The 13,471-nt window shown below is 41.3% G+C and overlaps 1 protein-coding gene across 4 annotated transcripts in view; it reads left to right on the top strand.

The window, feature by feature from the left end:
- The window catches only part of NLN (neurolysin), a 138,158-nt gene that overhangs the window by 106,536 nt on the left and 18,151 nt on the right, over positions 1-13,471 (top strand). For all 4 annotated transcript variants that reach the window (XM_043976921.1, XM_043976918.1, XM_043976919.1 and 1 more), the window contains 3 exons: positions 5,685-5,871; positions 6,223-6,351; positions 8,312-8,448. In XM_043976921.1, the coding sequence (XP_043832856.1) occupies positions 5,685-5,871; positions 6,223-6,351; positions 8,312-8,448 (453 nt within the window). The remainder of the gene's footprint in view (positions 1-5,684; positions 5,872-6,222; positions 6,352-8,311; positions 8,449-13,471) is intronic.

The raw sequence follows: 13,471 nt of genomic DNA, 5'->3' as shown, positions 1-13,471 counted from the left end.
CCCAGTTTTCATAGGAATTTGAGCAGTCTTTTTTTTTTTCTTGTTTAAAAAGAGGGCAGCAGAAAGGAAGACTAGATTGACATCTGTGCTCCTGCCTAGAGCAGAGAACAAAATAGTAGGAGCTGCCAATTCTACATCCCATCTGTTAACTCTTGCTATAGACAGAAACATCCCATTTCGGTTACTCCGTTAGCTAAGGCCCAGAGGTGAGAATATTGAAGAAATAAAAATGGGCTGAGTGAGCAGGGATAGGGGCAAAGATCTGGGGAGAAAAGACCAGATGATCACTATTCTCTCTACCGCCCAGTTGGAAGAGGGCCGTGTTTCCACTGCCAGTGGCAATTTACAGTTGTACTGCAGAATATAAGAAGGTTAAAAAGCATTGGCTCATACCATTGTTATTAAATTTCTTTGCCTGAGATGTTTGGTTTTTGCTTGACTAAATTTAACAGTTCTATTTTTTTTTAATCTATTACCCAAAGCCAATAAATATTTCATTACCTTTTCCAATGTCATTTTCTCTCTTGTTTTTGTTCGGTTCTGTCCTACTCTTCATGACCCCCCGCGGACCGTACTGTCCATGGAGTTTTATTAGTAAAGATACTGGAATGGTTTGCCATTTCCTTCTCCAGTGGATTAAAGCAAACAGAGCTTAAGTGACTTTTCCAGAGTCACAGAGTGAGTAAGTGAGGTCAAATTTGAACTCAGATCTTTGTGACTCCAGGTCCAATGTTCTATTTTAAGTATCCCTAAGTCCCCATTCCCACCCTCCCACCTTACATCTGGAATCATAGAATTTAAGAATTAGAAGAGACCTCAGAAGTTCCTAGTGCAACCTGAACAGAAGTTCCCTCTCCAGCAATCCCAACAAATGGTCATCTGGCCTCTGGTTGAAGACCTCCAATAACAGAATTTGCTTCCTCCCAAGACTGTCCCTTCTACTTTTGGAAAATTTTTATTTTTAGGAAATTCTTAGAGAGTTACAGTGCTTACTATATGCTAGGTGAAACAATCTCCTTGCTCAAGGAGATTGCCTTCTTCTGTTAGACAGTCTTGGATATAGACTAGACAGTGGGGGTCAAAGCCTGGCTGTGTTAATTCGTGCCTGTGTGACCTTTAGCAAGTTATTTCTTCTCTCTGGGCCTATTTCCTCATTTTGCAAATGAGGAAGTTGGATTAGATGATCTCTAAGGCCTGTTAATATGCTCTAAATTGTATGATTCCTCCATTCTGCTGAAGTCTCCTCACTTCCTCACCACTCCCCCTTCCCCCCCAATGCCCAACCAATAATTACTGTCATTTCCCATTGAAGGATCTTTTCTTTTTGACTTGAGGCACCCATGTGCTTTAGGCATCCCAAAAGATAGCCTAAACTCAGTCTTTTTGCTTTTCTACTTAATGATCTGTGTCCTTTGAAATTATATGAGGGGAAAAAAAAAAAGTTAGGGGGCAGCTAGGTGATGCAGTGGATAAAGCACTGGCCCTGGATTCAGGAGTATCTGAGTTCAAATCTGGCCTCAGACACTTGACACTTACTAGCTGTGTGACCCTGGGCAAGTCACTTAACCTCCATTGCCCTGCAAAAAAAAAAAAAAAAAGAAAGAAAAAAAGAAATTATATGAGGGGGGGCAGCTAGGTGGCTCAGTGAGCACCGGCCTTGGATTCAGGAGGACCTGAGTTCAAATCTAGCCTCAGACACTTGACACTTAGTAGCTGGGTGACCCTGGGCAAGTCACTTAACCCCAATTGCCTCACCAAAAAAAAAAAAGAAAAAAGAAATTATATGAGGGTGCCTATCTCTGTCCCAAGTTTTAGGGAGCTTAGCTGGGGTTTCTAATAGATTGCTACTTATAAATTAGAGGCTATAGCATCAGTCTTTGGCATTAAGCATTTATTAAAGCATATTAAGTAATATTAGTAAAGAGAGAGCACATGACTCTGAAAGTTCAGAAGCCCTACTTCTTGGGGGGGGGAGAGAGAGAGAGAGAGAGAGAGAGAGAGAGAGAGAGAGAGAGAGAGAGAGAGAGAGAGAGAACGAGAACGAGAACGAGAACGAACATGCAAGTGTGTGAGGGGGTCATGTGTCTGCCTCCTCTAGCGTCCCAGGCCAAGAGAGCTGTCAGAGAGCATAAACTCCATGCAGTCCAGAGGAGAGGCGGCTCTTACACACTGCTCAAAGCTAATTGGCTAGAATCATTCAAATCTATTGGTTTACTGGACTTAAGGATGGTCCATATTAAAATGAGCAGTACTGCTGAGATCAGAGTCCAGAGGACAGACCGTCTGAGGGAAAAGGTTTTCAGGTAGGGGTGGTTTTAATCTCTATTATTTCTATTCAGAGTCTTAGCTCCAACTTTACTGACTCTGGGCTGGCTCTGAAACAGATGAGGCAAGGCTCCCTCAAGTAGGGGGCCTCTGAGACACCCCCAAACCCATTATTTTCTCACAGATCTATACAAAGATGGTTAGCTGATCTCATTGATATGAGTATTTCTTTCTGTGATACAGATCCCAGCACATCCATGCCTGCCTGTCCGGTATGACTCTTGTCCATACCCTCTTACAACTTCATCACTGGGGTCTGTCTACTCATTGTCTGGAGAAGTAAACTGACCAAGGTTACTAGGTCAAGAAGTTTGATTAACATTTCTTATTCGACTTTTACCACCACACCCACCATTATTAGAACTAATTAGTGAAGTTAATGAAAAGAAGGCTTCTAGCCCTTAGCATGCTTAGCATGGTATAAGGTATATTTGTTGTTCAGTCATATCTGACTCTTTGTGACCCCATTTGGGGTTTTCTTGGCCAATATACTAGAGTGGCTTCCCATTTCCTTCTCCAGCTCATTTTATAGATAAGGAACTAGGACAAACAGGGCTAAATGACTTACCCAAGGTCACATAACTAGTAAGTGTCTGAGGCCAGATTTGAACTCAGGTCCTCATGACTGCAGCCCCAGCACTATCTATTATGCCTCCTAGAGACCCTGGCATGTAGTAAGAACTTAATAAATGTTTATTGATTGATTGGGCCATCCTCATTTCTTCCTGATGTTCTCCAGTGATATACCTGCTATACCTGGGCTGAGTGATCCAATCCCCTGCTTTTATCACTAGCTAGTCTGCCTTCTTTTTCATCCATACTTTCTGTTGGGGGCACTTATGACGTGGATCAGGGGGCTAGCTCACCCAAAGAATTGGAAGTTTATCACAAACCTAGTAAAATAAAAAGAGATTTATTAGGTGGTGCAGTGGATAGAGCATGGGCCCAGGAGAACCTGAGTTCAAGTCCAGCCTCAGACACTAGACACTTACTAGCTGTGTGACCCTGGGCAAGTCACTTAACCCCAATTGCCTCGCTAAAAAAACAAACAAACAAAAAAAGATTTATTAGGAGAGGGGAATATATTGCCTAGAGGCAGAATCACTATGGAGACTGTCTTCCTGGGTAAGAGAAGACCTGGTCTTTTTGTATGTTTACAAAACAAAGAAAAGGGAGGGAATTACAAAACCCCTGGGAGGGAAATGCAAAACTGGGAAAGGCAAAACAACTGCAGCACCCATCTTGCATATCATCTTGCAGACCTTGATCTTGCTTATCAACATACCAAGGTCCTGCTCAGCAACACCACATTCCAGAGGTAGGAGGTAAAGCTGTGCAAGTTTAAGGATTCCTTGGGTTTGGAATCTTTGGGTCTCTTGGGGTCCCACTACACTCTCTTTGATAACATCCTTTCCTCCATTTCTCCTTCCTAATTCCTTGTTTGTAAAATTGTCAGTCTACTCTCATCTATCATGCACCTCTCAGCACTGCATACTAGTGATAATAATGAACATAATAATAGCTAGTGTTTACATAGCTCTTTGCATATGTTATCTTGCTTGATCTTCACACTAACCCTAGGAAGTAGGTACCATTATTATCCCCCTCCTCCACCCTTTTTTTACCACAAATGGGAAAGCTGAAACTGGAGGAGTTTGAGTGACTTTCCTAAGGTCACACAGCTGGTGAACACAGCTAATAAGCCCCTGAATCCAGATTCCAACTCAGGTCTTGCTGCTTCTAAGTCATCGCCTAACCACCCTAAGCTGATTTTCATTACTTCAGAGACTATAAATGTATAATCATTAAACTTAGATTATAATTCTTCCTCTCTCCCCCAAAATGAATAAAAAATAAATATGGAGGCAATTGCTAGTACTGTAATTTAACTCTTTGATTTTTGACTATGACTGAGTACTTAAGCAGTGGGGCATGAGTGTTCACGAAAGGCATGTGTTGAATAAACATAAGAGCAGCTGGAAGGGGGAGTTGAGGTGAACTTGCCTATCCTGGATTATGGATCTCTTTGTTTTGAATGGAAAGTTCTTTAGAAATATTTTGACTTTCGAAGTGAAGGTTTTTATTTTTTATTTTTAGTACAGGCCAATATTCATGTCAGTCATGGTTTCCTGGTGATTTTTCAAGTGTCTGAGGCTGAGGAATCATGAAATAATTGCTCAATATAGATTATTCAGCAGGTTATTTTTCATGCTGCTTAAATACAGTATTTTTATTTTCATTCGAATGCCTGAGGTTGTTTTAATATTGCTTTTTTAAAGGGCAGAGTTGACTCCAGCTTTACTTGATCTGTGTGTAAGAGGCAAAATGTCAGAGTGAAAAGAGAATTGGATTTGAAATAAAACTAGGGTTCTAGTTCCAGCACTGAAGTTACTCACTTTTGACCATTGACTTCTCTTTAAACCTCAGTTTCCTCATCTGTAAAAAGATTACTAATACATGCACTGAAGGCCAACATGATATAGTAAATGGATCTTGGAGGCTGGAAGGCCTGGATCAAGTCTCCTGACACATTTTGACTTTGTGACCCTGGGCAATTCACTTATTCTCAGTGTACCAGGTATCTCTCTAAGACAATAAATTGCAGGGCAGGTACTGGCCTGCATTGATAGAGTGAGTTTCCTCACCAGAGACTTTTCTAAACTGATGAAATTGTAGGTCTGGGGAGAAAAAAGTGTGCTGGAGGGAAAGGAATAAGCATTTATATAGCAACTGCTGTATACTAGGCACCTTACAATAATATCTCATTCAATCCTCACAACTTTACAAGGTAGATACTATTATCCCCATTTTACAGTTGAGAAACAAGAAGCAAACAGAGCTTAAATGACTTGCCCAGGGTCACATATCTAGGGAGTGTCTAAGGCTAGATTTTAATTCACGTTTTCTTGAGTACAGGCCCAGCCCTCTATCAGCTGCCTCGTCCTAGTACATGTACACATAATACACATAGGTCCTGCCTCCCAGAGTTTGTATGTGATAAAGTGCTATAGAAATTTGTGTTGTTATGATCATTAGTTTTGGATTCTTTCCATTGCAATTTTATTGAATATAATTGACTGCCAAGTGACTTAGGAGAAGCAGTGTAGTACAGAGGAGAAAACACTAGATTTAGAGTCAAAAGACCTTGGATTCCAGGATCCCTGACCAGGCAAGTGACATTACCTTCACTCATCTGTAAAAGGGGATAATAAGAGTTATCCTAGCTAGCTATTTAATTAGCATTGCTGTGAGAATCCAGCAATATAACCTACATTCTGTAAATCCTACAAATATAAGTGATGATCTTTTTATATTTTCAGGTTTTCCTCCTGTAAATGTCCATTTGTCTTGCCTTTCAGACTGATTTTGCTCGATTTAGTGGGACTAATGTGGAAACAGACTTTGTGGAAGTGCCTTCCCAAATGCTTGAGAACTGGGTATGGGACAAGGATTCCCTCAGACGCCTATCAAAACACTATAAAGATGGGAACCCTATAACAGAGGATCTCCTTGAAAAACTTGTTGCTTCTCGACTGGTCAACACAGGTATGACTGGAAAGGCCAGAGAAGGAAAGAAAATAGAACACCTGAGGGCAAAATTCTGGCCTGCCCTTCCCTTCACCCTCTCTCCTTCTTTAAACCATTGTGCCCATCAGTGATAATGGAAGATAACTTTACTGGAGTAAAGAAGCTTTGTGAATGAGCCTAAAGGGAGAAGTTTAGTAGCCCTTACCTGCTGAAATATTCTTTCAAAGAATTTATAACTTGTTCTTACTCGTTAGGGAAGGTGATTATTTCTTTTGGAATCAATATTTGGAACCTGTAATGTTAGCATGTTAGAAAGAACACATGCTTCTCCTTTGTTAAAACCTTACCTCAATTTTCTTCTTCTGTTAGGTCTTTTGACCCTCCGCCAGATTGTATTGAGCAAAGTTGATCAAGCTCTCCATACTGATGCATCGTTGGACTCCTCAAAGGAATATGCCAAATACTGTTCAGAGATTCTAGGCATTTCAGCTACTCCAGGTATGTAAATTCAAAGATTTAGTATAGTTATTATTTTTTCTTCTGTGTAGCCAACCGTACATTTGGTCTTAACCTGCTGGGGAAGATAGTCAAGACAAGAAGCATTTATTAAGTGCTTATTATTGTTCCAGACACTTTGCTAAGCACTGGGGACACAAAGAAAGTCAAAAACAGTCCCTGTCCTCCAGAAGCTTAGTCTAGCACAAGGAAACATGGTGCAGACAGTTATATACAAATGCAGGATAAATTGGAGATCTCCTCAGAGGGAAGGCACTAACATAAAAAAGGGCTGGGAAAGGCTTCATGCCCAATGTGAAATTGCGGCAGAGACTTGAAGGAAACCAGGAGAGAAAGAGGAGGGAGAGAATTCTAGAAATGGGGGATGGCCTATGAAAATGCAGTCAGGAGATGCAGTATCTTGTTCAAGGAGGCTAGAGTCTCTTATGGGAAAGTAAGGTATGAGAAAGAAAGTATGATATAAGGTAGGAAAGGGCTTGAAAAGACAGAGGATTTTGATACTTGATCCTGGAAGCAACTGGGAGCCACTGATGGCCTAATCTCATCTGTTTGGTTTTTTTTCTGTAGTGTCACAATTACTTCCAATAAGGACAAGGGTACTTCCAACATACCTTGTCAAAATTGCTTGAAATTGTGCTTTTCCCCTTCACAAATAGAGGGACCAGCCTCCTGAAAGACCATTTTTGCAGTAAGACAAGAGTCAAAGAGTTAGAATAGGATGGTACTCTCACCTCCTGGGTGCCATCCTGTGCAGTGATTATTCCCTTTCTCTCTATAAGGAGCTGCTGGGAAGGAAGAGCCCAGACCCTTCTACAGAGTCAGTCTCCTACTCAGAAAGACTGGAACTGGGGCAGCTAGGTGGCACAGTGGATAAAACATCAGCCCTGGATTCAGGAGAACCTGAGTTCAAATCTGGACTCAGACACTTGACACTTACTAGCTGTGTGACCCCAAGCAAGTCACTTAACCCTCATTATCCCACCAAAAAAAAAAAAAAATTAAGATTGGAACTGAAAACTAAGCATACTTTGACCTAACTTAAGTTTTGAGTTTGTCTGACTGGCCAAGTCTGGCTTCCTCCTTTTTTTTATCTCCCTAGCCACTCCTGATCTGAGATATGGTGGGTATATCAACAAATAAATAAATTAAAAATATCAACAAAACTCTGTGACCTTGGTCCAGTCACTTAACCTCTATGGTCTTCAGTATCTTCATTTGTATAGTGAGGGAGTTCAACTAAATGGCCTCTGAGGGCCCTTCTAGCTCTATGATCACTATGAAATATAAGCCAGGATGATGCTCATGAAAGAAATAGTTATTGAAGTGATTCAGTCACATATAAAGACAGAAGAGAGATTAAAGTAATCAGATAGCATCAATCATCTAACATACAGGGTGGTTTTGTTCCTTGGGTCACTGTTATTCCCCATTATATTTAGAGAGGCTATTCACAGTTTTGTGGTAGAAATTAGTAAATTAAATTTAATTAGTGCTCCACTTTTGATAACCCTCAAACGAAAGGCCCCCACTTAAGTGGTTATTATCCTAAAACCCAATTGTAGTCCTGAGACATTTAATGACCATGTTACTATAAAATATAAAGAGATGGGCCCGGGCTATGATTAATAGTCATTGTAGAGACAGATGAATGTCTGAAGGAAGAGAGAAGAACAAGGAGTTCTGAAACATCCAAAGGGTGTGGGCAGGGCCTCTAAACTATTGTTAGACATTCCTGAACATAGCCGAAACCAGCTCTAATCTGGGGCCTAAGATAAGAGAGCCGTTTGTAAACACCTTGGCCTGGGGCAGTGATCCAAACTGTACTGGTGGGGAAGTCAGAGCCACAGGCACCCCCTCTAGCGTGGAAACTTTAGCCAGCTGAGAGTCTCTTCACTGTTCACTTCATTCAGGGTATTAATTTGCCTTCATGTTTCTTTTAAAGGTACAAACATGCCAGCAACTTTTGGACACTTGGCAGGAGGCTATGATGCCCAGTATTATGGATACTTGTGGAGTGAAGTGTTTTCCATGGACATATTTTATAGCTGCTTTGAAAAAGAAGGGATCATGAATCCAGAGGTAGAATATTTGCTTTTTTTTTTTTCTTCTTCTTCTTCTTAGATAAATGACTCAGGTTCTTTCCTTCCCTCCCACTCTAAATGCTAAAACCATGGGTGTAACAAGATTCTAGTAGATTGTGATAGTTTATTTCTCATTCCAGCCCTCTGCATCTCTATAAATCATGTGTACTTAGTAATGAATTGAGAGGTGGAAGTGATTCAATCCAATTCCATAAGGGTTTTTATAATACCAACTGCATTTTCTTGCTCATTAACATTCCGATATGTTGCATAATTAAAAATTCAAAGCTTTGTTGACAGCACTTGGGCATTATAGTTGCTTGTTTTGACATGTGCTCTGCTGTGTTTTTACCTTTTTGGAAGCTGGGGAGAAGAAAGTAAGCTCCTTGCTGATCCAAATGATCTCCTTGGGTTTTGATCCTGTGTGCATGCCTTCGCTGATTCCTTTCTGTGAGAGGCACCTTTTCTCCACTGCTGGTGCCCCTTACTTGGTTACAGGAATGCCTTTCAGTAACTCAAGTTGATTCTTTAACCTGAGCCTTTTCTTTCACTGCACCGTGAATAGTGTACCAGGTGGCCCCCAGCCAAAGACTCCTTCGTTACAGCCCTGCATCCTGCCCTATTGAAGTTTCACCCGGCACCGTGTTTGCTGCTGCTCTTGGTTTCTATAGTGTCGTCCTGGACTCCTGTGGTTTGAACGATGGTCAGAAGAAGAATAGCTAGCTAAAGGGAGGCTTCTCAAAGTCCTTCCTGGCCTTGGCCTTTCAGGGTGTAGAAGCACAGTCAGTGCCTTCCCGTGCTAGAGGCTCAATAAGCATTTGTTTATTTGATCTGAGAGCATTGTGCCCTCACTCTGACTGAAGCCCAAGAATACCTTTCCCTTCTGCTTCTCACACCAACCTCATTCAGGACCTCTCATGCCTAGAACCTCACTCCCTGTCCAACGGGGACACTGAGCAGCTCTTTTTTTTTTTTTTTTTAGTGAGGCAATTGGGGGTAAGTGACTTGCCCAGGGTCACACAGCTAGTAAGTGTTAAGTGTCTGAGGCCGCATTTGAACTCAGGTCCTCCCGACTCCAGGGCCGGTGCTCTATCCACTGCGCCACCTAGCTGCCCTGAGCAGCTCTTTTAACCTGCACTTATTGATGCCCCCAACTTTCTCAGTCCTGTAAATTTCACCCCTACCATCTGCTTTCTTCATTCATGTTCTCTGGCTATAGAACATTCCCGGAGAAAAACATAGGGCCACACTGACCAAGCCCAGAACAAAGTCCCACTATATAACTTCGGCTGGGAGCCTGACCCTGGACAAGTCACTTACTCACTTACCCTCCCTCTGTCTCAGTTTCCTCAGCTGTGAAGTGGGGATGGCAATAGCATCACCTTCCAGGGTTGTTGTGAGGATCAAATGAAATAGTATCTTTAAAGCACAGAGCACAGTGCCTAGCCCATAGTAGGCAATCAATACGTTCTTGTTTCCTTTCCTTCCTACCAAAACATCTCCCTTAAAGGTAGCCAGTGACAGGGCAGCTAGGTGGCGCAGTGGAAAAGGCACTGGCCCTGGATTCAGGAGGACCTGAGTTCAAATCTGTCCTCAGACACTTGATACTAGCTGTGTGACCCTGGGCAAGTTACTTAACCCTCATTGCCCCACCAAAAAAAAAAAAAAAGAACCAGTGACAACCTAATCACTGGATCAACTGACCTCTCAGTCCTCATCCTCCTTGATTTCCTTGCAGCATTTGACACTACTATTGAAAATTGACCATTGAGGAACTTTGTCCTTTCTTGGGTTTTTTTGACAGTTACTGCAATAAAATTATTTTCATGTCTTTCCAGCCATTCTTTGGTGGAGCTGGCAGAAATATTAGAAATTATTTGGTTCCAATGCTTCATTATATAGATGAGGAAACAGAGCTTGTGAGAAGTTAGTTAGTTAGTAAGAAACAGTGCTGTGGGCCATCTCCCTTCCCAATGTAGATGTTCCCCCAGGCTCTGTCCTTGGAATGCTCATTCCCCGCCCTGGTCCCACCAGCTTCTTGTTCATCACGTCAAAAAACAAAATAACCTTTCCTGCCAAACAGCTTTCTCCCTTCCTCCTTGTCTCTGTTTCTATCATTGGTGATGTCATTCTCCCAATCCATTAGGTTTGAAATCATAACATTATATCTGACTGCCCCTCTCCCTCGCCCCAGTAATAATCAGTGACCACCTCTTATCCTCATGTCTACCTTCATGACCTATTTCTTCCTCCGCTCCACCCTATGTTGGATCCTTGTCACCTTACTCTTTTTTTTTTTTGCGGGGCAGTGGGGGTTAAGTGACTTGCCCAGGGTCACACAGCTAGTAAGTGTCAAGTGTTTGAGGCCGGATTTGAACTCAGGAACTCCTGAATCCAGGGCCGGTGCTTTATCCACTGCGCCACCTAGCCGCCCCCCCCACCTTACTCTTCTAATATAATTCTGTAGCCATTGGTGTCCCTGCACAGACCCTCCTTATTCCAGTTCAAATTGAAGATAGCTGGGGCAGCTAGATGGTGCAGTGGATAAAGCACCAGCTCTGGATTCAGGAGGACCCGAGTTCAAATCCGGCCTCAGACACTTGACACTTACTAGCTGTGTGACCCTGGGCAAGTCACTTAACCCCAATTGCCTCACAAAAAGAAACAAAACCAAAAACCCCACAAATTGAAGATAGCTAATATTTATATAGCATTTAATTTGTTCTAGACAGTGTACTAAGCACTTTTTATTTTTTTATGGTTTTTTTTAATGAGATATTTTATTTTTTCCATTACATGTAAAGATAGTTTTCAACTTTTGTTTATACATGCTTTACAATTTCAGATTTTTCTCCCTCCCTCCCCTCCCTCCCCCCTCCCCCAGACAGCAGGCAATCTGATACAGGTTATATCTATATATCTCTATACATATACATATAGATATATATATACACACACATATATATACACATAATAACATTAATCCTATTTCTGCATTAATCCTGTTACAAGAGAATCAGAGCAGTAGCACTTTATAACTATTATCACGTTGGGTCCTCACAACAACCCTGGGAGGTAGGTATTATTATGATTCCCATATTACAAATGAGAAAACTGAGACAGATGAGCTTAAGTGACTTTTCTAGGTCATATATCTAGAAAGTGGGGGAAACCTCAACATTTTTGTCATCATAGTATTTAGGGTCTTCTGTAATCTGGCTCCAATCTGCCTTTCTAGCAATTATCTCCTTCTATTATTTCCCTTTATGAACTTTAGGCTTTAGTCAAACTGATCTATTTGCACTTACACATTTGCCTTTGCTGATGTCATTCATTATGCCTGAAATGCCTTCTTCACTATCTTCAGCTATCAGAATCTTAGTCGTGCTTCAAGACCGGACTCAAATGCTTCATCCATATCCTTATAGCATTCCCTAATCACCCCAACCAGAATTGAGCTCTTGCTCCTCTGAAGCTTATTTATATCATTTGGATGGTTTGTTTTTTATTTATATGTATGTATGTCTTATCTCCAACACTGGATTATAGGGCCATGGAGGGCAAGGATTGCATCTTTTATATCTTTATGTTCCCCACTGTGCTTGCACATAAAGGGATATTTCTTGAATGAATAAATGATTTAATTTGGAAAAAAGTTTGGTTGGGTTTACTTGGTTCCACTGAAGAGATCAATTCTAACTTTTTTTTGAGCTCTAGATAGACTTTATCCCTTATCCATAGAATTTAAATACACCAAGATAGGCTTAATTATGTTATTCCTACCTCTTCTAATAAGTCCAAAACTGCTTCCTTGGAAGACTTGGGATACCACCTACCCTTCTATAAATCCACTTCATCATCTCCTCCATGCTCTCATTCATCTTACCAACATCCCCTTGGTTTCCCTCAGCTCAGACATCTTTTTTGTTTTTTTTGTTTTTTGTTTTTTGCAAGGCAGTGGGGGTTAAGTGACTTGCCCAGGGTCACACAGCTAGTAAGTGTCAAGTGTCAGACATCTTTTTACTTAACCAGGTAGCTATATGCTGAAGGATCAGCCAAATGATGGATAACTCCAGAGTTCAATAGCTGTCTTTGTGTCCTCTCTATACTACCACATTGGCCTTGTTCTCAAACTCTCTAGTTGGCCACTAGCCAAATCATTTTTAATATAGACTTAGGAATGCTACCGAATTGGATTTCTAGAAGCCAAGCAAGCATGATGACCAATCCATCCAGACTCCAGTATTTCAAGGTCCAATGACTAGGAAGCCCATGGAACGTAGCTTGAAGCCATTTACTTAATAGAGGCAAAACAATAGCCAGCTCCCCCCAAATTCTGTGTTTCAGCAATATGGTACAGATTAAAAGCCTTTATGCCGTATCATTTTTCTTAACCACTTCCCTCTGATACTGTTAATTGCTCTGGGCTACCCTTCTTGTGATTTCCCCACTCTTAGGATGTTCCAGTTCTCTCTTATTTTCATAGCACCAGTGACTGGTACTCTGATAGTTTAGAGCAAAGGATCAGTTACTCCCCAGATAGATCCATGCACCTTAAATCTCAAAGGAACATTGGAGATTGCATTAGCAAAAGTTTTTCCTTTCCCAGAGCTGGAAATCAAGATCAGCAGTAGCAGATTCTAGGCCAGTTTTTCAAAGAGATCGGGGAATCTAATGAGACTCATCCATAGGCTATATCATCAGATTACTGACAGTTTTGAAAGAATTTACTTTTGAGGTTAATGTTGAGTTAGGAAAATCAAATGTTCTTTCTAGAAGTATTAAAAACTAATAATTTTCAGCCTGTTCTCTACAGGTTCAATTTTTTTTTTTTGCAGGACAATGAGGGTTAAGTGACTTGCCCAGGGTCACACAGCTAGTAAGTGTTAAGTGTCTGAGGCTGGATTTGAACTCGGGTACTCCTGAATCCAGGGCCAATGCTTTATCCACTGCGTCACCTAGCTGCCCCCTCAAAAATATTTTTTAATTAAACATTTGAGTTGTATTGTAAAGAATAAAGG

This window comes from Dromiciops gliroides, chromosome 1 (genome assembly GCF_019393635.1).
Source record: "Dromiciops gliroides isolate mDroGli1 chromosome 1, mDroGli1.pri, whole genome shotgun sequence".
NCBI classification, from domain to species: domain Eukaryota; kingdom Metazoa; phylum Chordata; class Mammalia; order Microbiotheria; family Microbiotheriidae; genus Dromiciops; species Dromiciops gliroides.
Note: the sequence above shows the minus strand (reverse complement) of the source record. Positions and strands in the feature narration are given on the sequence as shown.